Source organism: Mus caroli, unplaced genomic scaffold (assembly GCF_978045245.1).
Source record: "Mus caroli unplaced genomic scaffold, Mus_caroli_1 scaffold_8, whole genome shotgun sequence".
Taxonomy (NCBI): Eukaryota; Metazoa; Chordata; class Mammalia; order Rodentia; family Muridae; genus Mus; species Mus caroli.
The window spans coordinates 129,535,338-129,560,301 of NW_028227263.1; the positions used below are offsets into that span (position 1 = coordinate 129,535,338).

The 24,964-nt window shown below is 38.9% G+C and overlaps 1 protein-coding gene across 1 annotated transcript in view; it reads left to right on the forward strand.

Annotated features, from left to right (window-relative positions):
* The window catches only part of LOC147003510 (sulfotransferase 2A1), a 34,484-nt gene extending 21,837 nt beyond the window's left edge, over window positions 1-12,647 (forward strand). Inside the window, exons 4-6 of the mRNA XM_085842174.1 lie at window positions 4,537-4,631; window positions 7,071-7,248; window positions 12,431-12,647. Of these exons, the coding sequence (XP_085698300.1) occupies window positions 4,537-4,631; window positions 7,071-7,248; window positions 12,431-12,543 (386 nt within the window). The 3' untranslated portion in view covers window positions 12,544-12,647. The remainder of the gene's footprint in view (window positions 1-4,536; window positions 4,632-7,070; window positions 7,249-12,430) is intronic.
* The last annotated feature ends 12,317 nt before the right edge of the window (window positions 12,648-24,964 follow it).

Here is a 24,964-nt window from a genome sequence, read left to right on the forward strand (position 1 = left end):
GGTGGGAGTGCTGGGTTCTAATGATGGTGAGTGATCTTGGTTTCTGTTAGTAAGATTCTTACGTTTACCTTTCGCCATCTGGTAATCTCTGGAGTTAGTTGTTATAGTTGTCTCGGGTTAGAGATTATTCCCCTCATGATTTTTAGCCTCTATCAGCAGACCTGGGAGACTAGCTCTTGTCTGAGTTTCAATGGTCTGCAGGCAAGCTCTCCTCTTACAGGGAAGGTGCACAGATATCTGGTGTTTGGACCTGTCTCCTGGCCGAGGATGAAGGCCCAAAACAGGACCTGTGTCAGAAGCTGTGTTGCTTCAGCCTGTCACAGAAGCTGTTAGCTTCTGTAGTCCACACTCTCACCTGCACAGACTAGTCTCAGAGGGATCCAGGAACCAAGATGGCTCCCCCAGGTGCTCCTGCAAAGCCCTCCCTGGCAGGGCGGACACCTATCCTCTGGCAGGGAAGGTGCCTGGGTGTCTGGAGCCTGAAAAGGGGGCTGCCTCAGAAGCTCTGTGGCTCCTGCCTATACCAGAAACTGTTAGCTTCTGTAGTCCACACTCTCACCTGTGCAGACTATTTTTAGCGAGTTCCGGAGCCAAGATATCTCCCACTGATGCTCAGGCAAAGCCCTCCCGAGTCAGGCGGACACCTATCCTCTCTTTTTCTGAAATGTATGGCTTAACAGATCTCTCAGTGATTTCAATGTACTTTCTTTGTTTACACAGTCATGATCAAGAAGAGAATAAATATATAGGTCATGGCCTTTTGGCCTTCATTTGGATTTTTCCTCCATCTATACTTCTCAGGATCCCACTAAGTAAGGAATGATGCTGCTCACAATATACATTATCCTTCTATATCTTCAATTAATAATCAGGACAATGTTTACATACATACACACATGCCAATTGTATCTACATGATTCCTAATTAGGACTGTCTTCCGGGTATTTATAGATTGTGTCCAGTTTCCTATTTCTTTTTTCCTTTAATGATATTTTCTTTATTATTATCTGGGATGTATGTGTGCATAGTGTCTGTGTGGATACACATATCACAGAACATCAGTGATGATCTGTGGGCAACTTTGTGGAGTCATTTATTTCCTTGTGATTTACTCAGGTTACAGAAAATGAGAAGTGATCATAAGGCTTATATGATAAACATTTTATACATTGAGCCATAAAACAATTGCTTCATTCCCTTTTAAAAATCTATTCATTTCATTTACAATTTCGAATTTTTGCTAATTTCTACTTTTTTGTTCAGTAAAGTTGCTCATGTCTTTCTTTTAAAAATGATACCATTAGGAGCTGGACAGAAGGCTCAGTGATCTATAGCACTTGCTGCTTTTTTAGAGGAGTAGAGTCTGGTTCCCCACACTCACACCCTGAGTAGGTGATGATTTTCTATAACTCCATATTCAGAGTAACTGAAATCCTCTTCTCTCTTTTGCAAATAAAAACATACATACAGGCAATCTCACAAACATAACATAGGCATATATGGAAATAAAAAATAAAATAAATCGTATAAATGATTTCTTTTACTTCAATTTTCTAGGGCTTACTATATTCTCTGAATCTCCGTGTATACAGCTGTAAAATGAGGTATTCTTTTCATTGATCTTCCTTCTCAAGGGTTAGAAGACTAATGTTCTTTGAGTTAACTCAGTATCTCTGTGCTCTTTGTATAAAAGTTTTTAAATATATCTTTTAACTCTTTGATAATCACATAAATTGTATTTTTATCACATTCATTCCCTTTCCTGATTCCTCCCTTATACTGCTTCTAATCCCATAAGCATCCAACTTTGTATATTATCTTTTTAAGATTTAGTTTTATTTTATGTCTAGGTGTCTTTTATCTGCATGTATGTATGTGAACCATAATGAGAGCATTACCCACGATGGCCAGGGGTATAAATTATCTTCTAGAACTGAAGTTACAGAAGATAGTGAGTTACCATGTTGGTACTGGGAACTGAACCAACATCTTCTGTGGGAGCAGCAAGTGTTCTAAAATCCTGAGCCATCTCTCCAGTCCTGTTGCTTTTTAAAACCATCCATTGCAATTAATTCTGCCTATACATTTTTGGGTGTATGAATATTCACTGTAGTTAGATAAACACTCATAAATAAACTGACTCTCTTCAGGAAGCCATCAGTCACTAGTAGTTCCTCATAGTTGGCACATCATGACCAACCTCTTGCTCCATGCAGGAACTCAGTCTCTCTTGAGCTTACACAGGTCTTGCACATACTGTCACAACTAGTGAGTTAATGTGTCCAACTGCCATGAAGTGTTCATAAAACACTGTTTTAGTCAAGTCATCCACCACCTCTGCCTCTATAATATGTTACATCCACATCCAATATGATACCTAAACATTGGAGCAAAAGGTTTAATATAGAATCCAAATTACTGCTCACCACTCCAAAGTCTCATATTGTCTGCACCAATAGGAGCTGTGGGTCTGTGACTTAATCTCTGTTTACTACATGGATACACTTTTCTGATAGTGGATAAGAGATGAACTAAACTATCATGAAAATTCATCATGAAGTGGTTTCTGAAGAAGATTTAAAAACTCATTCTTGGAATAAATATGTCTTAGATATTGGAACTGGTGTCCTTCAAAAGTAAAGTGAATTGGCATCATATATTGGCTTCTTCATCCTGAATTATCTGCTTTTAGAATTTTATTTAGACAAGCATTAGATTTTCCTATGTCCTTTGTTTGTGCTTGATTTAGTTTTCAAATTTTTTGTGATTTTTACATAATATTTCTATTCTTCCAAAGATAAAAAAATGAATATGTTATATCATATTCTGCCAGGTTTGCCAGTATGTATTCTAACACATTATACATCACATAATATGTCCATAGTGGAACTTAATTTTTTTCAAAACAATACAACCCCCTAATGCTAATTTGTGATGTTCATATGTGCATGGATGTGGGGCCGTCCATGTGGGCACTAGAACCATAACAGTGGTCCTATATGGAAAGGGTGTGGAAGTCTTTCTCATCTAGCAGTCATCAACTGCAAATAGATCCTCAGTGAGGAGTACAGATTCAGGACACCCTCTCCCATGCATCCTGGAATATTAACCAGCTTTATGTTATGCAGTTTTTCTTTAGGCAACCATTGGTGATATGAGCACATTTGCATAACAGCTAATGTATGTTCAAAGGACAATATTTACAGAGCATTCCAAATTTCAAAGCATTCCACCACATTCTCTAGCTTTTACTTTCTACTTCCTGTTCCATGGTATTTCCTGAGCCTTGGGTAAGGAATGATATATCAATGACTGAACACTCACAATTATGCTGCACATTTTGATCACTTCTGAGTCTACATTAACCAGAGATAGTTGCAAAATTAATCTCTAACAAAGATATAGAACAGCACAAATCCACAGGTATAAATACAAATATTTAGACTGTAGTTTGACAATATGACCATTTAGTAAATTGACAGTCGGAATCCTAGTTTGGAACTATGACATCATCAACCATGGGTTCATAACCAGGATTATAGTACCAGGCATGAATTCCATCTCAAGGATCAAGCCTCAAATCCAATCAGACATCATTTAAGTAACCCCATAACAATTGTGTCATTATTGCACTACTGGGCACCTCTGACCTTGCACATCTATATTGCAGCATGTGAGTTCAACTCAGGAAAAGAGCACTATGTAAAACATCAGGGACTGAAAATTGAAAATTGAGAAATGGAAAGGATACCCCTATATACTCCCAAAGGGAATTGTAGACATAGGTATGCTGCGTTGAGATATTCTGTTGAAATTCCTGTCTCTTGTCTTCCCCACTTGGCAGTGCCTTATATAGTTCTCTTATATACTCTAAAACCTCACAAACATATTCTCTCTCTCTCTCTCTCTCTCTCTCTCTCTCTCTCTCTCTCTCTCTCTCTCCCTCTCTCTCTCTCCATCTCTTACACACACACACACACACACACACACACACACACACACACACTCAAAGGAGCCTGATCCCCTTAACTAACTTTGTTGAGATGATTATTAATGATGTCATATAGCTTTGATTCATACATCTATTAGATTTCTGCCAGTAGATTGCTGTACTGATGGAAATCTTTCTTTCCAACACCATATAAAATACTGTTCTCCCATCTTTGTTATCAAATCGTTGTGTTTTCTTCATACACCTCACCAGGAGGCAGGAACTTACAGAAATCACCTCTAGATTTCTGTATTGTTGTGATAGATTTCCCCCAGCACACACCTCTGTCCTTGCACCTTGACAGTAGAATATCTCCTCTTGGCATCAATGGTAAAGCTGTGTGGTAATGAGTTTCATAATGAACTTGATTTTATTAGTTCTCTATATCTGTGTTAACCTCAAACATCATGTTTAATGTTATAAATACAGACTAGTTAGATTTTTCATAGTGAAGCTTTCTGCTGTTGCTATCAGAAAATGAAGAAAGTCAAGCAGACACTGTGTTATTACTTTGTAATTGAGACTCTACTTCTCCCTTTACACAGTCATATATGGATCATGGTTTGAGCATATCCGTGGCTGGCTGTCCATGAGAGAATGGGACAACTTCTTGGTACTATACTATGAAGACATGAAAAAGGTGACCTTACAGTTACCACTCAGTTAAGTACAAGAACCTATTACAACAACAACAACAATAAAAAAGATGAAAATTAGGCATGGGATCTAGAAAGGCAGAGAGAAAGCCAAAGATCTGCTCTCAACCTACCTGCTCCCCTCTAGGGATGGAGAAAAATATTTATTAATAAAAAGAAAAAGTACAACCAGACAAAAACTGAAAGATGCAATTATTCAAAATTAAATTAGACCTCGGAGTGTTTATCTCTGAGGAAGCAGAAGGGAGGAAGCTGGGAGGGAAAGTGTATGGGGGGACTGGGAGGGACATGTGAACCTGATCTAGTACTGGGTGAAGGAAAAGGACTGAAATTCTGATGGCCAGCAGAAAGAATGGAAACAGGCATCCTCTGAAAATAAGAGGTTGGGGGGACCCTCCAGAATGCACCAGAGACCTGGGAAGTTAAAGACTCTCAGGACTCAAAGGGAGAGAACTTAGATGAATTTCCATGCATTTGGGAGCAGGATGTTATAGACCCTACCTGCACCATCTGCAGGAAGACAGGGCATCAAGTGAAGGAGAGTGGGCCCATCCCACAGGCATAAGTTTAACCCATAATTTTTCCTGTCTGAAAGAATGACAGGGTTGGAAATGGAGAGGAACCTGAGGAAAAGAAGGTCCAGCAAAAGACCCAAAGTGGGGTCCAGTTCAAGGGGAGGTCACAAAGTCTGACACTATTTCTGAGTCTATGGATAGCTTACAAAAAGGGACCTATGATGAATGCCCTCTGAAAAACCCAGCAAGCAGATGAAAGAATCAGAGGCAAATGTTTGCACCCACCCAATGGACAGAAGTAGCTAACACTTGTTTTTGAATTAGAGTACGTTGAAAGGAGAAGGGTGATCCTTTAGGAGGACAAAGAGTCTCGATTAATCTGGACCCCTGAGATCTTTCAAACAGTGGACAACCAGACAGCATACACCAGCTGATATGAGGCCCTCAACACATATACATAGAGAATTTCTGGGTCACTGTTCATTCAAAGATGATGCATCTAACCCTTGGGAGAAAGAAGGACACAGGGAGATTAGACGTCAGCTGGGTTTGGGAGGACACCCCCATAGAGATACCATGGTGGGGAGGATGTATGCAATGTGGAACAGTCATAGGGTGGATCAGGATATAAGGGAATAAAATATAGAGTGTAAAAAATAAATAAACTTAAATAATTAAAAAAGTTTCATCATACTCTTTTTCCCATATGTAGAATCTTTTACTTAATCATCATTAAGTTCAGTTTTCCCAAGAAAGGATCACTACCCAGCTGTCTGCTACACACTACTACACATTCTAATAAGTCTTCTATCTGACCATTAACACATTCTTTCAGTTATTATCATGATTGTTTACATTTCTATGAAATATTAAGCAGTACTCTGATAAATATGTAAAAAAAAAGTTTTAAACCAATAAAACCTCATGTCGCCAGGGGGAGGGGTAGTATTGAAAGCACAATTTTTGTTGTTCTAAGATTTTACCTTGTAATGATTATATCAGAAGATTAAATTAATTGTGGTAGTACACTGACATCATTGCAACGGTTAGAGATCTGAGACAGAAAAATTGGGAATGTGATGACCCCCTGAGCCACCACCTGAGATGCTTACTCAAAACAAAATCTCTCAGAAGTACCCTCAAGTAATAAATATTGAGAACATTTGCATGAAACTGTCATAAAATCTGGATTGTTCTCAGTTAGCCTAATCAAACAGTATTATCTGGCACTAACATTAATATCTGCTGAGGATTTTGTGCACATGTCTTCATTTGCCTTGATCATTGTTCAGCAGCATTTCTATAAGTTTCTATAAATGTCCCAGGGCAGGATAGTTATGGTTGTACATACTTTCAGTTCCAGAACTTGGAAGGAAAAAGCCAGATAGATGGATTTCTGATCTGTGTGAGCTTGACATATACTAATCGCCACAGCAACTTCCAACACACAAGAAAAAACTCCATAGTGAGGCCCTGTATTAAGAAAAAAAACTCAGTATAATGAGTGAGTGCATCAGCACACACCTGTGACCTTAGCACTATGGAGATGGACAAGGAAGGTCTGAAATTCAAGGTCATGATCCTCTAAAAAGCAAGTTTAAATTTAACCTTGGTTCTATGAGAATCTCTCTCTTACATTTTCTCCTCCCTAAAAAGAATCCCCAGCCTCTGTCTTTTAGACACCATAGATGAGCCACATTGCAAGCACACTCAATATATAAATGTTGAGTGTGAGTCCTTCCTCCCTTTGTTCCATTTCTTTTATTGCCTAATTCCTATTCATGCTCTCTCATTTGATGATGCCCTTTCACAACACTTTGATCATCCCCATACACAGATCCCATTTTTTAAACTTTTCTCTCAGTGCTCTGTGTTTATTGCCCTCATTTCAGTTTGTTCTTCTTTTAGGATACAAAGGGAACCATAAAGAAGATCTGTGACTTCCTAGGAAAAAAATTAGGGCCAGATGAGCTGGATCTCGTCCTCAACTACAGCTCTTTCCAAGCCATGAAAGAAAACAACATGTCCAATTTTAGTCTCGTTAAGGAAGATCAGATTACTAATGGCTTGAAGCTCATGAGAAAAGGTAAAGAGATCATCTAGCTTCAGAATATGTCAGAACATGTGAAGGGGTTGTTGTGGCAATAAAGCTCTAAGTAGTTGGTAATGTACTGAAAGTCACTGCTCATCACCGATAGCTTCTCACAGACACAACAGGGAATGGTTTTATGGAGAAGATATGGGCTTCAAATAATCTGCAAAGCTGATTTATTCTGGGATATGAACTTGGGATTGGAGGTGGTCATGTCCAATAACTTCAATGAAAAAAATGGGAAAGAGGTCAGTGTTCTATGAGGCATTTTGTCAAGTTCCCTGTATCATATTCCTCATCTCTAAAATATAAAATAAAAAAGTGTAATGCATTAGACCAAAGATATATCTAAGATGATAACCATAAGACAACAAAAATTACATTAACAGCTGGAAAAGATGTTGACCAGGTCAAGATTGCTGTCCAGTGGACGCCAAGTCCAATAGTTCTAAAAAAATTTTCTAGTGTTAAATTCTGATGTTATTTGCCAACCTATTTAGATTACATAGGTTCATGACCCCTCTCTTCTTTGGAATTATCTCTCCTGGAAGGGGAATTTCAATCCTCTTTATTTATGTGCCAACTCTTTCTATGCTGGGAACAGATTGTTTGTGTGTGTGGTTTCATAGCTGTACAGTTCTGGATTGACTTTGCCAGAATGAATCAGACCTTGTGCCTCACCCAGACCTAATTAGATAATGATAGGTGAGATGGAACTGAGAGTAGAAGAAAGAAGGTGTCAGTCATTAGATATTTAACACTAAATAAAAACATGGGTATAAATGAATGAAGTAAAAATTATGAGTTTAATTTCCTTTATCCATACTTAAAATGTTTCAGACTTTACCTTCCATCGACTGCTTTGGAGTGTAAGAATGGAAACTAAAAATATAGGGATATCAGGAGTTTTTGTAGAAAAAAGGAAGTCTAAGTAGTTACCAGATTGTATTTAATCTAGTACTCATACTATCCAAATAATACGAAATTTTGACTGAGATTTAAACATAAAGATATGTCACCACTCACTAAAAGAAAATGGAAATCTATACACTAAAGATCAAGGCATATGAAAGAATAAACTGTTCTTGCCAGCTTCCCTCAGACTCCTGCACTCCAGACTCTGTGCAGACATATTTCTCTGCACTAGAAATCAATGTCTCACCAAAGCAAAGTGTTCTGTTTCTTGATTTCCTATAATGAATGAGAATTTGGCAGAGTTAAAACATTGTAAGAAAATAAAAGTCTGTTATTACATACCTAAAGGAATGAAGTAGCTCTTTTAACAGCAAAGGAATAAGGAAACTGACAAGCAAAAGCTTTAGCAGAGACAAATCAGAGCAGATGGAATGGAATTTAAGACAAAATTCCATGAAGATAACTGTTGTTTCTGCTTTTCCAGTAAGATTCTTTTAGGATGAGACCACACTTGGATTTAATCTCTTCTGAATAGAAATACTATTTGTCATGCAGCACAGATGATAACAGGAACACATACATACATACATACATACATACATACATACACACTAATTATAATATAGTTCTGCCAAAATACTTGATAAGACCTCATTAATCTTTTGAAATTTAATTATCAAAGTGATTATATGTAGCATATGATTTTTTTGCATTTGAAGACAGCTTTTATTTTGGGGGATTATTTTTTCTTATACTAGTGTGACACCAATATCCTTTAAGCCAGGGAATTCTGAAAACCAGGTCACTGATGGGGGACACCAAATACATTACCCACTTGCTTCACTAATTCATTATAGACAATGATGAATTGGATATGTCTGGAAATAACTTTGAAAGTAAAATGTATATAAAGATAATATTTGTCTTCTCAATTCCTCTATCACATTGGTGCCAGTTTTGAATCATCAAACTATGAGCAAATCAAAGATAATGCTAATTCACTAGACCTATTTTTCCATATCCTTTAATTGTTCTCATCTCAAGACACAAGAAATTATCTTTTATTGCCTCTGCAGAGCTACTTTGTAAGCTTTATCCCAGAGACTCAAAAATTCAAGTTGTTGAGATGCATCTGGTTTTAATCTCCAAGCAATGATTTTCCTCGTGCAAATGTAGTCATTATAATTCAATATTTAGGCTCTGCAGGAAATGCACACTAGAGAGATATTTAGCCCCTGTTTGGTTGACAAGACTTTGTAAAGACAATGCCACAATCAAGACATGTATAGGATACATATTCTGGCAACACTCAAAAGTCCCTGTACCCATTGCTTCAGAGTATATGTTTAATGGACCCAGTAGTTGGGCCATTGATCATTTTCACTGGTATCTTCAGAAGACATTAATCAGAGTCAAAAAGGGAAGATGACCAAAGGACAGAGGAAGAAACCTGCCATCTTCAGGCCAAAAAGAAAATCCTACAAAGGTTTGGACAATACTCTGATGTGAGATCTGCAGCCTCCAGAACTATAAGGAAGTTCTTTTTCAATAAGAGTTAAGCCACCACATGTTAGGGTTATCCTGCCATCTAACACACAAAAGATTGGGGAGATTTTTAGAAATAAGGAAAGAAAATAAAATTACAATAAGGTGCACAGAATTTGCACATAGGTGAACTTACAACTCCATGTGTGTACCTCCAAAAATGTGGTTTCTCAGATGGACTGATTTATTACATTGGGAATCCATATTGAATTTGTTGAGATGCTTGTAGTCTAGTATCTATCTGGTTTGGCTTATCAGGATCCAGGCATGCTGTCAAAAACAAGAAAACGTATTCTAATAAAGAAAAGAAAGAACCTGAGAGCACAATGGATATTAATAGATACCATCTCATTAGATGACATTTTACATTCATATCAATTATAGTATATTATTTTCATATGCTGTATCAAGGATTTACATTTTTATGAATTCTTTATATTTTCTTTAATATAGATCTCTGGTGAATTAAAATTAACTTATGTGATGATACAGAAAGAAAGTATGTGATAAAGAAAAGAATGGCTTCTATTGTCATTCTTTTTGGATTCAAATACACACCAATCACTGTCATAATGATAACATCTCAAAGACTAATGTTTCCTCATCAGCAAAATAGGAGCACTGACTATACCTTTCTCAGGTATTCATGAATTTATTTGAAAATCCCACACTGAGTATATCCTATATGTTTGGCACTCTTTGTAAAATGAACCATTTAGTAATTTCAGAATCACTTTCTTTTCAAATATATTAGATGCATATTCTGTGTGTATATTCAAAGCATAAATGCATGGTACATATAACAGTGTCACAGCTAGGAAATAAAGCAATGATGGGGCCTGCTAGATTGTAAATGGAGTTAAGATGGGAAGAGAAGGTTACAGTATCATTAATAAAGAGACAAAGACCAAGATGTAATTATATGAAAAATATTAGCCCTCTAGAGTGAAGGAAGATACAACACAGCGTGAGCAGTTGATTGATATCTAAGTTTCAAACTAAAGACATTCTGGAATGGAGTGGTGAAAAACAATATATGTTCATAAGACACAGTGCTACATAGAACAGGGGCTTAAATTATACAGATCTTCATGTATCACCAAACACCATGGATGAGTGAAACAGAGTCCTTCAATGCCCTCAGCTGGGAGGGACTTGGTCCACTGTAAAAGGTGAGAAAATCAAGGCACCTGAAATGCTGCTCATAACTGTGTGTATTTGCAGCACTCATGTGACCACACACACACATAAGTAGAAACTACTTTAAGATATTGGTTAAAAGTTGCTTTAAAATTATTTACTTCTATAAGTAAATACTAAGAAGTAGACAGAACACTTGAAGTCTGTTTGGATCATTGAGATGATAAAACCTGCTGAGTAGGATAGCATGATAGGAACAGGTTTGATGGGAAGCAGGAATAATCAGTGTATATATAAAATGATCAAGCCATTGTTGCTGCTGTTAGATTGTCTAGCATATTGGTGAGAGAGGAAAAGGTAGGACATAATTTAGACAGAGGGTGAAGTTTGCATATATGATTTCAGGACTGAAGAAATTTTCGGTAGGGCATGGTGGCACACGCCTTTACTCCCAGCCAGCACTGGGAAGGCAGAGGCAGGCAGATTTCTGAGCTCCAGGCCAGCCTGGTCTACAAAGTGAGTTACAGGACAGCCAGAGAAACCCTGTTTCAGGGAGGGAGAGAGAGAGAGAGAGAGAGAGAGAGAGAGAGAGAGAGAGAGAGAGAGAGAGAGAGAGAGAGAGAGAGAGAGAGAAATTTACTACAGGAAATGATAGTTTGATTTATTAATGCCAAGGACAGGGCTCAGTTGGCCCCCCTCAATCCATGGGAATCAAGGTTCCAACAGGTGAGCATGGAGTCTGGGAGAATTCACTGACAGACACAGAGAGGAGAGAGTGTGCTGAATCTGAATGTATTGTCACAAATCGAACACCACTCTTATATAATACAGAAAGAAAGGAGTAGGGTGTCACAGCAGGCAAAGTATGTTGAAGTACATGGCACAAAACAGAGAAATGACTTCAAAAGACTTACAGGAACCAGGTAATATTTAGAGTAAAGATAGAACAGCCCTGTCTAGAGTCAGCTAATGATAGGTAAGGATTTCACAACATAGTCACAATTTGTCCTTCTCCTTTGAGCCTTGTGAAAGCTAGCACCAGGGCTTTCTGCTCTAGCAGACCTTCTCATGAATAATGCAAAACCACAACCCTCCTATTTCCTAGGCATTGGTAAATTCTTGCATATGAGTGTAACTTGGCTGTTAAGTATCTGTAGGGAATCTCCATTTGTCAGAAGAATTCACCAACTTGCTTCTAATATGCAATGTAGTCTGCTACACCTGGCTGTAATGAAGATTCTAAATATACTTTGCTAAGCTTACCCTGAGACTTCTAAATCTTATCCGGTAAAACACCGTAAGAAAACATGCAAGACCCTCCACAACATTGCAGAGAGAAATCTGGGGCATTCTAGCTATGGGAATGCCAAGGTTCCAGGAGGCTCTTTCCTTGAAACTGTGCCTCAGGTCTGCTTCCAGATTTCTAAACCTGTAATATGAGTCACTACTGGAGTGGTTGTAGCATATTAACTGTGTGATCATTATCAAACAGAAGGTAAAAGCATATGATGGGAAGAGCTAGTTTAGTGTTACAACAATTATTAATCCACCTATATATCTTATTCACATTTTACAGGCACAACTGGGGACTGGAAGAATCACTTCACAGTAGCCCAAGCTGAAGCCTTTGATAAAGTTTACCAGGAGAAAATGGCTGGATTCCCACCAGGGATGTTCCCATGGGAATAAGTTTTCAAAACTTCTAGATAATATATGAAAATTGATGTTTATGTTCCTGTTGTTCTATATCTTGAATGCCTGGATGTGGTCATAGAATAAATCCTGTTGTGGAATTGTGAGAGTGAATTTTTAAAACCTTGTGTTACTAATACTAGTAGTAGAAACAGTAGTGGTGGTAGTGCTGGTGTGTATACCTTTCTGTTTGTAGTACCTACAGAGGCCAGAAGAGTGCCTTGGTTCCGAGGGACCTGCAGTTGAATGTAGCTGTAAACTTCCTTCTTTGGGTCCTAGAAACTCATCTCAGGTCCTCTACCTAAGCCATACAGTACTACTAATATCTCTCCATCTTTGAGAGTCATCTCTTCAGCCTAGAACCATGGAATCTTGAGTCATCATATATTTGCTACTATTATTATTGTCTTGTTGTGTATTATCAGCAAATTCCAATTCACTTTATAGAATTCCAGCTTTAAAACATTTTATTTTCATTTAAATAGGTCATTTATATGTAGTTTTATTGAATGAGATTGGACATGAAAATTTTTCTAAGTGTGACACTATGGAAATTGCACAAGAATTACTCAGTATTTGTGCATTTATCATACTTTGCATGAATACCAGCTTCATTATTTGCAAGGAAATATATATATTCTTAACGTTTTCATTTGTTTATTTATTCTATTTACATCCTTCTTGCAGCCACCTCGCTACTCTCCTCCCAGCTGCACACTTACAACTTCCTCATTCTGTCCCCTCTCCTCAAGGAAGGGGGTTCCCTTGCATTCACCCACTCAGGGACAAACCCACCCTGGTGCATCAAATCGCATAGAACTAAGTACATCCTCTCCCACTGAGGCCAGACAGGGCAGCCCAACTGTGGGAAAGGGATACAAAAGGAGGCAACAGAGTCTTAGTCAGAGACAGCCCACCCCCGGTTCAATTAGTCTTCATGAGACACACATGAAGACTAAGATGTATACTTGTTACATATGTACAGGCAGCCTAAATCCAACCAGTTCATACTCTTTTGTTGGTGGTTCAGTCTCTGGGAGCCCCCATAGACCCAGGTTAATTGGCTCTGCGGGTTTTCTTCTGATGATCTTGACACTTCCAGCTCCTTCAATCTTACCCACAATTCTTTCATAAGAATCCCTGAGCTCTGTAGTAGAGGTTGAGAACACAGATGGTCATACATCCCAGAAGTTCTTGTACAGGAGTTTTTAGCTTTCTTGTTTTGTTTTGTTTTGTTTTGTTTTGTTTTGTTTTGTTTTGTTTTTAACCACATAAAATGAAGAGTTATTCTTCTAAGGTGGATAAAGAAGTCTGTAGGAATTTTTATAGAAGTCTCACTGAATCTATAGATTGCTTTTGGTAAAATGGCCATTTTTACTATGTTAATCCTACTTGTACATGAGCATGATAGATGATGCCATCTTCTGATTTCTTCTTCAATTTCTTTTCAGACACTTGAAAATCTTATTATACAAATCTTTCACTTGCTGGTTTAGAGTCACACCAATGTATTTTGTATTATATGTGGCTATTCTGAAGGGTTTGTTTCCTAATTTTTCTTTCTTTCTTTCTTTCTTTCTTTCTTTCTTTCTTTCTTTCTTTCTTTCTTTCTTTCTTTCTTCTTTCTTTCTTTCTTTGTCTTTTTTTTTTTTTTTTTTTGGCTTTTTGGTTTTTTGTGACAGGGTTTTCTCTGTATAAGTCTAGCTGTCCTGGAACTCACTTTGTAGATCAGGCTGGCCTGGAACTCAGAAATCTGCCTGCCTCTGTCTCCCAATTGTTGGGATTTAGTTGTGTGCAACCATGCCCGCCCTTTAGCCCATTCATCTTTTGTGTAAAGGAAGGTTAATAATTTTTTAGTTAATTTTGTATACAGCTAATTGGCTGAAGATGTTTATCAGCTGTAAGTGTTCTTTGATAGAATTTTAGTGGTCACTTATGGATACTATCACATTATCTGCACATAGTGATATTTTGACTTCTTCCTTTCCAATTTGTATCTCCTTGATCTTCTTTTGTTGTATTATTGAAATATCTAGAACTTCAAGTACTACATTTAATAGATATGGTGAGAGAGGATAGCCTTATCTTCTATATGATTTTAGTGGAATTGTATTAGGTTTCTCTCCATTTAATTTGATTTTGGCTATTAGCCTGATGTATATTACCTTCATTATGTTTAAGTACGTAATGTACCCCTGATAACTCGAAGACATTTAAAATAAAGTAGGAATGTTGGATTTTGTCAAAGTTTTTTTTTTTTCATAATCTGACAAGGTGATCACATGTTATTTTTCACATTCTGTTTGTTTGTTTATATGGTAGAGAATATTGGTAGATTTTTGTATGTTGAACATCCCTGCATTCCTGGGATGAACCCTATTTGATCATCGTGGATTATGATTTTGATGTGGTCTTGGATTGGGATTGCAAGTATTTTGTTGAGTACTTTTGCATCAATGTTTATAACGAAAATTTATCTGTATTTCTCATTCTTGGCTTTGTCTTTTTGTTGTTTAGAAATCAGGGTGACAGTTAACTCATAAAATGAATTTGGCAATGTTCCTTCTGTTTATATTTTGCAGAATAATTTGAAAAGCTATCAGTATTAGCTCTTCTTTGAAAGTCTAGTAGAATTCTGTGCTAAAACCATCTCTCCCGAGGCTTGTTTGTCTGTCTGTTTGTTTCTTTCTTTGTTTTCCTTTGAATGAAAGAGCTTTATGACTACTTTTGTTTCTTTGGCGGTTATAATTCAATTTAAATTGTTTACCTGATCTTGACTTAAGTTTGTTAAGTGAAATCTATCAGGAAAATCATTGATTTTACTTCTATATTCCACTTTATGTGTACAGGCTTTTGAAGTAATACATAATGATTCTTTGTATTTCCTATTTGTCTGTTGTTATGTCCCCCTTTCATTTCTGATTTTGAAAATTTGAAAATTCTTTTCTGTCTTTATTTAAGTTAGCTGAAGTCTTGTCTATTTTAATGATTTTCTCAAAAACAAACAAAAAGGAAATTATTTGCTTCATTGTATGTTTGTATTGTACTCTTTTCTTGTAATTTATTGATCTCAGACTTGAGGTTGATCATTTCCTCTAATCTACTCCTCTTGTATGTTGTCTTCTTTATGTTCTAGAGCTTTCAGGTGTATTATTAAGTAGCTAGCATGATAACTCATCAATTTCTTTATGAAAGCATTTAGTACCATGAATTATCCTCCTAGCACTGCTTTCTTTGTGTATCATAAGTTTGTTATGTTATGTTTTCATTGTCAATGAATTCTATAAGGTCTTTATTTCTTCTTTATTTCATCCATGTCCCAGTAGTCATTCAGTAGAGTTGTCAGTCTCCTTCAGTTTGTAGGCTTTCTGCTATTTCTCTTGTTCTTGTTGAAGCCCAGACGTAATCCATGGGGATCTGATAAGATATAGGAGGTTATTTCGATTTTTTGTATCTGATGAAATTTGCTTTGGAACTGATTACATGGTCAATTTTTAAGAAAGTTCTGTTATAAGATGAGAAGACAATATATTCTTTCATGTTTGCGTAAAATATTCTGTACATATCTGTTAGGTTATTTTGAGTTCTAATGTTGGGAGCTATTTAGACAACACTATTGTCCTGATCTCTGAATTGGGCCTCTCCCCCTAAGAAGAAAAGGGGGTCAAAAGAGGGCCACCGATGCACCACTCTGAGAACAACCACAGATTTTTCCAGCCCTAAGTCAGTGCTGGATGTCCTGACCACAAGATGTACCCTGATACCACCAAGTTCCTGCTTCCCCGTGTAGTTGCCAAAAGAAAAATTTCCACTACCCCATCCCTCCTGCTAAGAAGTACTTCCTCCTTTGCTTGTGCATTTCTGCTGCATCATTCCTCCTGCTGAGAAGTACTTCCCCTTTTGCTTGTGCATTTAAGCCTTGAGCCTAGCTAAATACAGTGAGACCGTGATGTTACTCAGACTGCTTCTGTGTGTTGTTCATTACACAAGGTTCTTGTCTCTCTCTCCCCCCCATTTGGTTCTTAGGAGAAGGTCTCCTCAAGACCCTCGAATAACTGGACCTACTGGACAGGTCATTCTAACATCTGTTTGTTTCATTATTTCTCTGTTGACTTTCTGTCTAGATAGCATACCCAGTAGGAGGAGTGAGGTGATAGTATTGCACTATTATATGTGGAGTTTGATGTGTGATTTAAATGCTAGTAATGATTCTTTTATAAATGTGGGGCGCTTGCATTTAGGGAATGGATTTCAGTATTGAGATATCATCTTGAAGTATTTTATTCTTGGATGAGTATGAAAAGTCCTTCCCAATCTATGGATTCATTTTTGTTGGAAGTCTGTTTTATTAGATATTAGGATGGCTGCTCCAGCTTGGTTCTTGGGTACATTTGCTTGAAAAATCTTGTCCCAGCCATTTACTCTGATGTAATGTCTATCTTTGTTGCTGAAGTGTATTTCTTGTGTGTAGCAGAAAGATGGATCCTATTTTCACACACATTCTGTTATACTGTGACTTTGTATTGGGGAGTTGAGTACATTGATGTTGAGAGATATTAATTACCAATGACTGTCAATTCATATTGCAGTAAATTTTCAACCCCAATAAGCCCATGTAGATAACACACAAGTCAGTTGTTATGTTTATATTCTGTACGCTTAGATTGGGGAGATCTACCACTATACCAATCTATTTCCTAGGTATGAGATAGATCCCTTGCTACTTGCAGCTTCTCCAAGCCATGTGGTTCTGTTCCATGTTCCTTCTACCTCTTCTTTCTCTGTCCTTCTTCTCTATCATGCCCTAAACTTCTTCCACTCTCTAAAACTTCCATTCCCCAACTATCCCTTCTACAGCCCAATCACAGGCTCCACCATTTATTTGACCAGTTAGAATGGGGAGAAGGTTCACATGTGATCTACTATTAATTGAGGAAGCCCCTCTTGGGAATGCAGAATTAACATCAGACTACAAACAGCACCAGGGCCACCTGTAAGGCAATGAGCTATGCACAGACAGCCTGATCTCCAGTAAAGCTGGGGGCTTGAACCCCAGGGTGACCCGATGGGTGGTAATTTCCACCTACATGGGTCTGAAGGAGTTCGATCATGTCTCCTGGAGCCCTGTCTCCTGACAAAGTGTCAAAACCCACAGCCTTCACAAGCGTGTGGCTAGCAGTCATGTAGACAATGTCCCAAGCTTTTGGCATGCTGGCTAGACTCCTCCTCAAACTAATCTAGCAACAGCAAGATAGCTAGCCTACCATAAGACGGGCTGCTTGACCCCTTCTTGCCTATAGCAATGACCAGTCTCTCTCTCTTTCTACCTTTACTCTTTCCCCCTGCATTTCTCCAATAAAGCTCTAAAATCATAGACTGTCTCTGACTATCAAGGCCCAGCATGCTTGAACAATGGGATAGGCTTTCTCCTAACAAGCCATGTCTAAACTCCTGACAGAAGACCTTCCTATGGAGCAGCCAAGGACTGGACTAAGGACTCTCGCCTGTGTGGGAATCATCCAGCCCCTGCCTCTCCCTCTCCCCTCTTCCCTTATCTCTGGGGCCAAGTGCCACCCTGGGGCCCCTATTCTGTTCTCAGCTCCTCTGCCATATCCACATGCAATGCTGGAGGCTGAGAACCTGGTATCTGAGGCTGCCTCTTGTCCACCATCACAATGTGGGGTCAGTGACTTAACACAGCCAGATACCCATCCAGGTCCACGTGAAAAGCCTCCGGCAGTCCTTCCGTGTCCACACACCCAGACCACCAGATCTCTGGTGGGACTCGCGAACTCTCCTAATACTCTCTCAAAAACACCCACAGACCAACAGCCATCCACAACATTTCCCCGATTTTGTACAAAAATAGCCTCTTTTCTCTAAGATATAAATTGACCACAACCATTACAATTACGTGAATTATAACGTATGAGATACACTCAGATTATCATATTTGTGAATTTAGATGAAACATCTATGTAAACTTAAAGTGCTTACAATATTATACCTGAATTATGTCATGGATTTAGCTTGGATTACCATGTGAAAACTATCCTCTCAAACCTATATCATCTCTCTCGATGTTAAATAACTTGAGTTGAGTATGGCACTAGAACTAGTCTACAACCTTGTCAGAATATGAGAACAACTTAAACATTACCTGCAATTACTAATGTGTAGAGACAGTTACTACCTTCATTCCTCAAAATGTTGCAATATCAGTCTTTGGTGTGCTGACCCAGGATCATCTGACAGACCTATGTAAAGCAGAATTATGAAGGACTTGTTACCCTCTCTTGTCAGAGCTATCAGTTGACTATTTCACATAGTGTGTCACTTTCCCACACAGTATTTTTGTCAATAGATGAATTAGGACAATTCTTGCCCAGTAGGTATCTTGCCACAACTGGAGAAACTCCATTGTTGCTCAGTTTTTTCTTTGAACCAAAAAGGGAGTGTTGCCAGGAGCACAGATGGTACTAGTCAAATGATCTTTAATAAGGAAATGGCCTCAAATGTCATATCCTGTGGGTTTCTGACACTTTGAAGAATATGTAAAATATATCTGAAATGTGAAACCTAACTATTCTTAGTCATGTCTATTTGAGTAAATTGAAAAATTGTATAAACTAAGTGCCTGGAACAACAAAATTCTTTTGCTAGCTTTTAGCTGAATTAGGGAAAAGAATTCCCTTATGTGGACCCAAAAGGAAATAGGAAAATTAGTTTTGTCAAAGGAGGGCTACTTGGCATCATTTGCCTTCCAATCTCTATGTGTTGAACAACTTTACAGCTTAGCTGACATCCTGATTATAACATTCTGAATGGCTAGATGGACAAGCTAGGTGTTCTGCAAAAGTCCTGGAAGCAAGTCTTTAGAGGAAACAGCTTCAATGTAGTTGAGATAAAATCAATCAAGGAGATGGAATGGAAGGTCCCATAATGTTGTCAGGCCTGTCTTCCTCCTCTTTCATTCTACAATGTATAGACCTTACAACCTACACATAGCTCTGTAAACCTTCATATCAAAGGTATAAGGTGCAAAAATTAATTAATGAAGATCAATAAAGAAAGACAATTGTTTTTCTTTAGTGGTTACTTTGATCATATAACCAAAGAAATATAAATTTCTTTTTTTTTTTTTTTTTTTTTGGTTTTTCGAGACAGGGTTTCTCTGTGTAGCCCTGGCTGTCCTGGAACTCACTCTGTAGACCAGGCTGGCCTCGAACTCAGAAATCCGCCTGCCTCTGCCTCCCGAGTGCTGGGATTAAAGGCGTGCGCCACGAACGCCTGGCTAAAATATAAATTTCTATTCATGCCATCTTAAAGGATTGTATGTAACAACAAGTCATGAGAATTTTATACCCAATAGGTGTTATTGGCTACATATAGACATTTAAATGTCAGCTTGTTCTCGAGCTATCTTCGTGTACAGAGATATATACATCACCTATCTTTTTATCCTACTTTGTCTCTTTCTTCTTGTCTGTAGCCAAGGTCTTTAAGGGTTCTTCCTTTGTCATCTGTGGGAAGCTATTCCGGACTCCCTGGCCAGCCAGATGGAAATCTATGCCAGGCAGTAAACAAGCCCATATTTGGTGGATGGCTCACCCTTAATCCCTGATTGGCTGAGCAAGCCTGCCTGGTGAAGTGATGTGACCTGTGGTGATTGGTTGAGGCATGGTTGTGGCTTGAGTGGATAAAAACCCTTGTACCCCGATGCACGGGGGATTTGAAAAGAGAAGCTGCCTGAGTAAACTGCTTTAAGAAGAACCTGTGGTTGCGTTTTCCTTGCTGGTTGAGTGGGATGCAACAAATGGTGCCGAAACTAGGGAACCGACTCCCCCACCGAAGAGGTTCAGAAATTTCTGCAGTCAGGTTCTGTCAACAGGATGAGTACGGTAAGTAACTCACCATCCCAGGATTGAGATAAATCTTGAGAGCCTTACTGTCTCTTGGTAAAGAGACAGTAAGGCTCTCAGTAAGAAACAATAATGCTCTCGCTAAAGAGACAATTAGACTCTCTGTAAAAAGACAATAAGGCTCTGGGTAAGAGACAATAGGGCTCTCCTGCTCTGGAGACGAGAAGGTGAAAGTAAGAGGGTAGTGAAAGTAAGAGGGTAATGGGGACAGTGTATGGATTACTTTCTTTTTCTAGCCATTTGGGTAATTTCTCTTACTGCCTTTTGGTTTAAGGACTACCCAAAAGGATGGCCGATTCAGGAATCTGTACAAATATTACCAGGCCTGGGCTATGCAAAGAGCCCAGACGTAAGAGCCAGGATGCTCCTTGGAAAGATAAGGAAGGGCATGATGGGATGTTTCAACCATATGTGCTTGAGCTGCCCATTACCTTATGGGGTAGGGATTTGTTAAAAATAGTGTCCTGTTTAAGAGCAAAGATCGCCCCTACAGCCATTTGGCCTCAAAAGATACAGTTGAGGGTTGATTCCTTGCATACTTTAAATGATTTTCAGAAATTGTTAGGCGATATCAATTGGATTCGGCCCTATTTGAAGATCCCAAATGTTAAATTAAAACCTCTGTTTCAAATTTTAGACGGAGACTCAGAGTTAAGTTCCAAAAGGGAATAAACATCTGAGGCTAGTAAGGCCCTTACCCTAGTGGAAGAAGAATTGATTAAAGCCCAGCTTCAGCATTGTAGAGAAGGGTTACCCATCATTTTGATAATATTACCTATTGAGATACAACCCACAGGATTATTGTGGCAAGAAGGCTCATTGTTATGGATCCATTCCAAAATATGCGCTGAGAGGAAATTAGATCATTACCCTACAACAGTGGCTTCTTTAGCCTTGTTGGGAATTCAGTATTGTTTACAATTTTTTGGTATAAAACCCAGCTCTATTGTAATCCCTTATGATGGGTATCAGCAAAAGGTCCTAACAGCAAATATTGATGAGTGGGCTATTTTAGCCTGTGTTAATGAGGGCCCATTTGATAATCATTATCCCAAACATTCTTTAATGACCTTTTTAAAGGAACATCCAGTCATGTTTTTCCTCAAGTGGTGAGGAAAACACCCATTAAGGATGTAGTTAACATGTTTACTGATGGATCAAAAACCGTATGTAGAGGGGAAAGTTCCTGTGGTCAGGCAGTATTATCCCTGTACTCCACAGATGGTGGAATTACAAATAGTTATTGAGGTCATTAAGGATTGTGATTTTCCTTTTAATCAAATTTCAGATTCACAATATGTAGTTAATTTAGTTTTATCCCTAGAAGTGGCTGGCCAAATAAAAGCTCATAGTACCATCCAAGCCTTGGTCTTACAATTACAGAAGTTGCTGTGGGAAAGACGCCAACCATTACAAGTTAAACACAGCCTGCCATAAATTCCTCAAGGTCAAGAAATCATTGAACGAGCACATAGAACCTTAAAAGAATTATTAATAAAACAAAAAGGGGGAATAGGCTATCACCATACCCCAAAGATAAGACTCTCCTTAGCTCTTTTTACCTTAAATTTTTTGCAATTGGATAATACCAGCCCCCAGTAAACTGGGGTATGCTAAATGGAAGGACGTGCTTACAGGATCCGGTTCCCCTGTTGGCCTGGGCGAGAGGGTCTGTTTTCGTGTTTCCACAGAATCGTGCAGAGCCAGTGTGGGTACTGGAGCGGCTAGTGTGACGCTGTCAAAATGAAGAAGCTGATCTTGCTGGTGATGAGCATGTGTCTGCACCTGATGGGTGTGGAACCCAGATGGGGGATACTGTCAATGTTTAAATTGGACTGCAAATTTTGATGGCAAGATGAATGAGCTTCGCTCAGCGATTGTCACTGTGAATTCTACCTGAGTGGATACTGGCTTGGCATCGAGAAAGAATGGGCTGGGATAGGTGCCCTCACTGTGGCCCTTGTTTTGGCATGCATGTTGTGTGTATGGTGTATGTGTCAGTTGCAGAATGCGCAGGTCCGCACTGCCGCCATGGTGGTACAAGCTTTTGCCACAGTGGAAGCAGGGCAGTCACCTCAGATTTGGCTTGCTGCCAGGAAGAATGAACAATGAAGCCATCGCTCCACAGGGTTGTAAGGCTAAGCACTGCACAGAGGTTAGTCTGGAAGCTGTTTGACAATCTCTGGGTGGTATGTCTGATTGCATGAGGGTTGTGTGTCCTAGTGTCCTTCCCCCAGGAAAAATGGCACAGGAGCAGGTCAGGGTTGCTCTGAGTAAACACCTGTGAGCCTAAGAGTCAATCCTGTACATGGCCTCTATTTCTGCACACTGGGGATCAGACCTCTATCTTCACCCATGGAGCTTGCTTCAAAAGAATATAATAGGGGGAATTGTGGGAAGCCATTCCGGACTCCCTGGCCAGCCAGACGGAAATCTATGCCAGGAAGTAAACAAGCCCATATTTGGTGGATGGCTCACCCTTAATCCCTGATTGGCTGAGCAAGCCTGCCTGGTGAGGTGATATGACCTGTGGTGATTGTTTGAGGCATGGTTGTGGCTTGAGTGGATAAAAGCCTTTGTACCCTGAACCACAGGGGATTTGAAGAAGAAGCTGCCTGAGTAAACTGCTTTAAGTAGAACCTGTGGTTGCGTTTTTCTTGCTGGTTGAGTTGGACGCAACAGTCATCTCTGATTTTTATCAATTTGTTTTTTATGCCAGCCCATGGCCTACATGAACTACATATACCTGGGACTCAGGCTGGAGCTGAAAGAGACTTAGACTGAGAGAGAAATTAATGGAGACCATGACACTTGTCTATTCAAGGCCTGCAAATATACTAAGAGACCGTGCTTATAAGGGGGAAGGCCCATTCCCCCCAATTCCACTCTTGGTGCCTGGAGCCATTTTGTCAGCACTTGGTCACCAGGGTGGTTGCTTCTTCACGAATGTCTCAGGAAGACAGGTTCAGCCTCTCGGCATTTAGCAGAATCTCAGGGCAGTTGTCACTTCAAAAAGGAGCCAGCCAAGTCGGAAAGCTGTACCGCAGGTGGCACCACCTCAGTGGCAACAAGATTTGTGCCACCCACTTCAGGCTGGGGGAGGCTACAATTCCTCCCTAAATGTATAATGAACATAGCTGGACCGAGACATAAGATTTATTTATGCTCCCTAGTCCTGCCTGGGAGTTTTGGTGGCTGGTGGTTGTGTCCGTTTTAGGATCTAAGATTTTCCAAGCCATTCTTATCCATCAAGGAGAATATATGCAGCTTTTTTTGTTTATTTTACACAAACATGGCTCTGTGGTATATTATTAACAAACCACAGCCTCTCGCCATATACCTCTGTCTTAGATTGATCTGGCACCGAAAACTGGTTGCCTGTCATTGACTGTCCAGACCTCATAGCACAATATTCTCAAATCAGACCAAAGCCACAAATATATACTGAATATGCTTCTTCATATTGATTATTTTCTGCCACCTGTGCTTGCTGTAGGCGAGGCTGCACACTTGCTGAAATCAGGCTATAAGGAGAGACAGACCTGCTTGAAAAACAAAGTTTAGATAGTTGGAAAGCAACAGGATAAAAGTTTCTTTGTGGAAGCCTAGGTACTTTATTCAGTTGCAAATTAGCAATGATCAAGATCGGACTCTGACCTCCTGGTGTGGGGGAGTTGGCTTTGAGAAGTAGCAGAAATGCTGGAGATTCTCTGAAAATGGAGGCTATGCTCCAAATTAACTTTGCTAGTTATTTAAGATTTTTAGCTGTCTTCAATAGGAATCTGTTATATTGGAAATATTACTAGACCAGTCTAAGATTGAGTTACAATAACCTGTCACATTGAAGGAAAGAGAAGAATCATTATAACTCTTTCTTATGACTAATCTTTCTAAATCAGGTTCCATGGTCTCTAATGTTCTATGTTCCATAAGGTTAAAAAGCTTGAGGCAAGGCATCTTAGCCTGTCCAATCTGGGACAAAAGCAAGCAAAGGTGGGTCAAAAACATATACCTAATTCAGCTTTCTTGTCACCACAGTCAGGGCACTAAGCGAATTTACAGGTCAGTTTTTCACACAAATCATTCTGACAGTTGTGATGCTTTTTCAGCATTCTGTGGAGAGAATCTAAGCTTCCCCCTTTCCTCAGTAGGGTAGCTGTTCAGGATCAATCCATATGCCAATAAGTAGATCATTTTCATCTCACCTACACATGATTATGTCTAGTTTTAAGATACTATAAGGCATTTATTAAGTTCTTTGACATCCAAATTTCAAAATTCTTAAATAAAAATATCATTTAAATAATGTGCAAAGGGATATAATTCCTCCCCTTCTTTGTTTTTTAAGAAGCTATAGTTTAATACCTTGTCTTTGAGAATTATTAAATTGTTGACGAAACATCTCAAATACTTGACTGTTATAGTTAGTTTTAATATAACATGGGCAGTGACGACACTTTCAGTTGTTTCCCTTGAAGAGAGGTTGTAACTAAAAA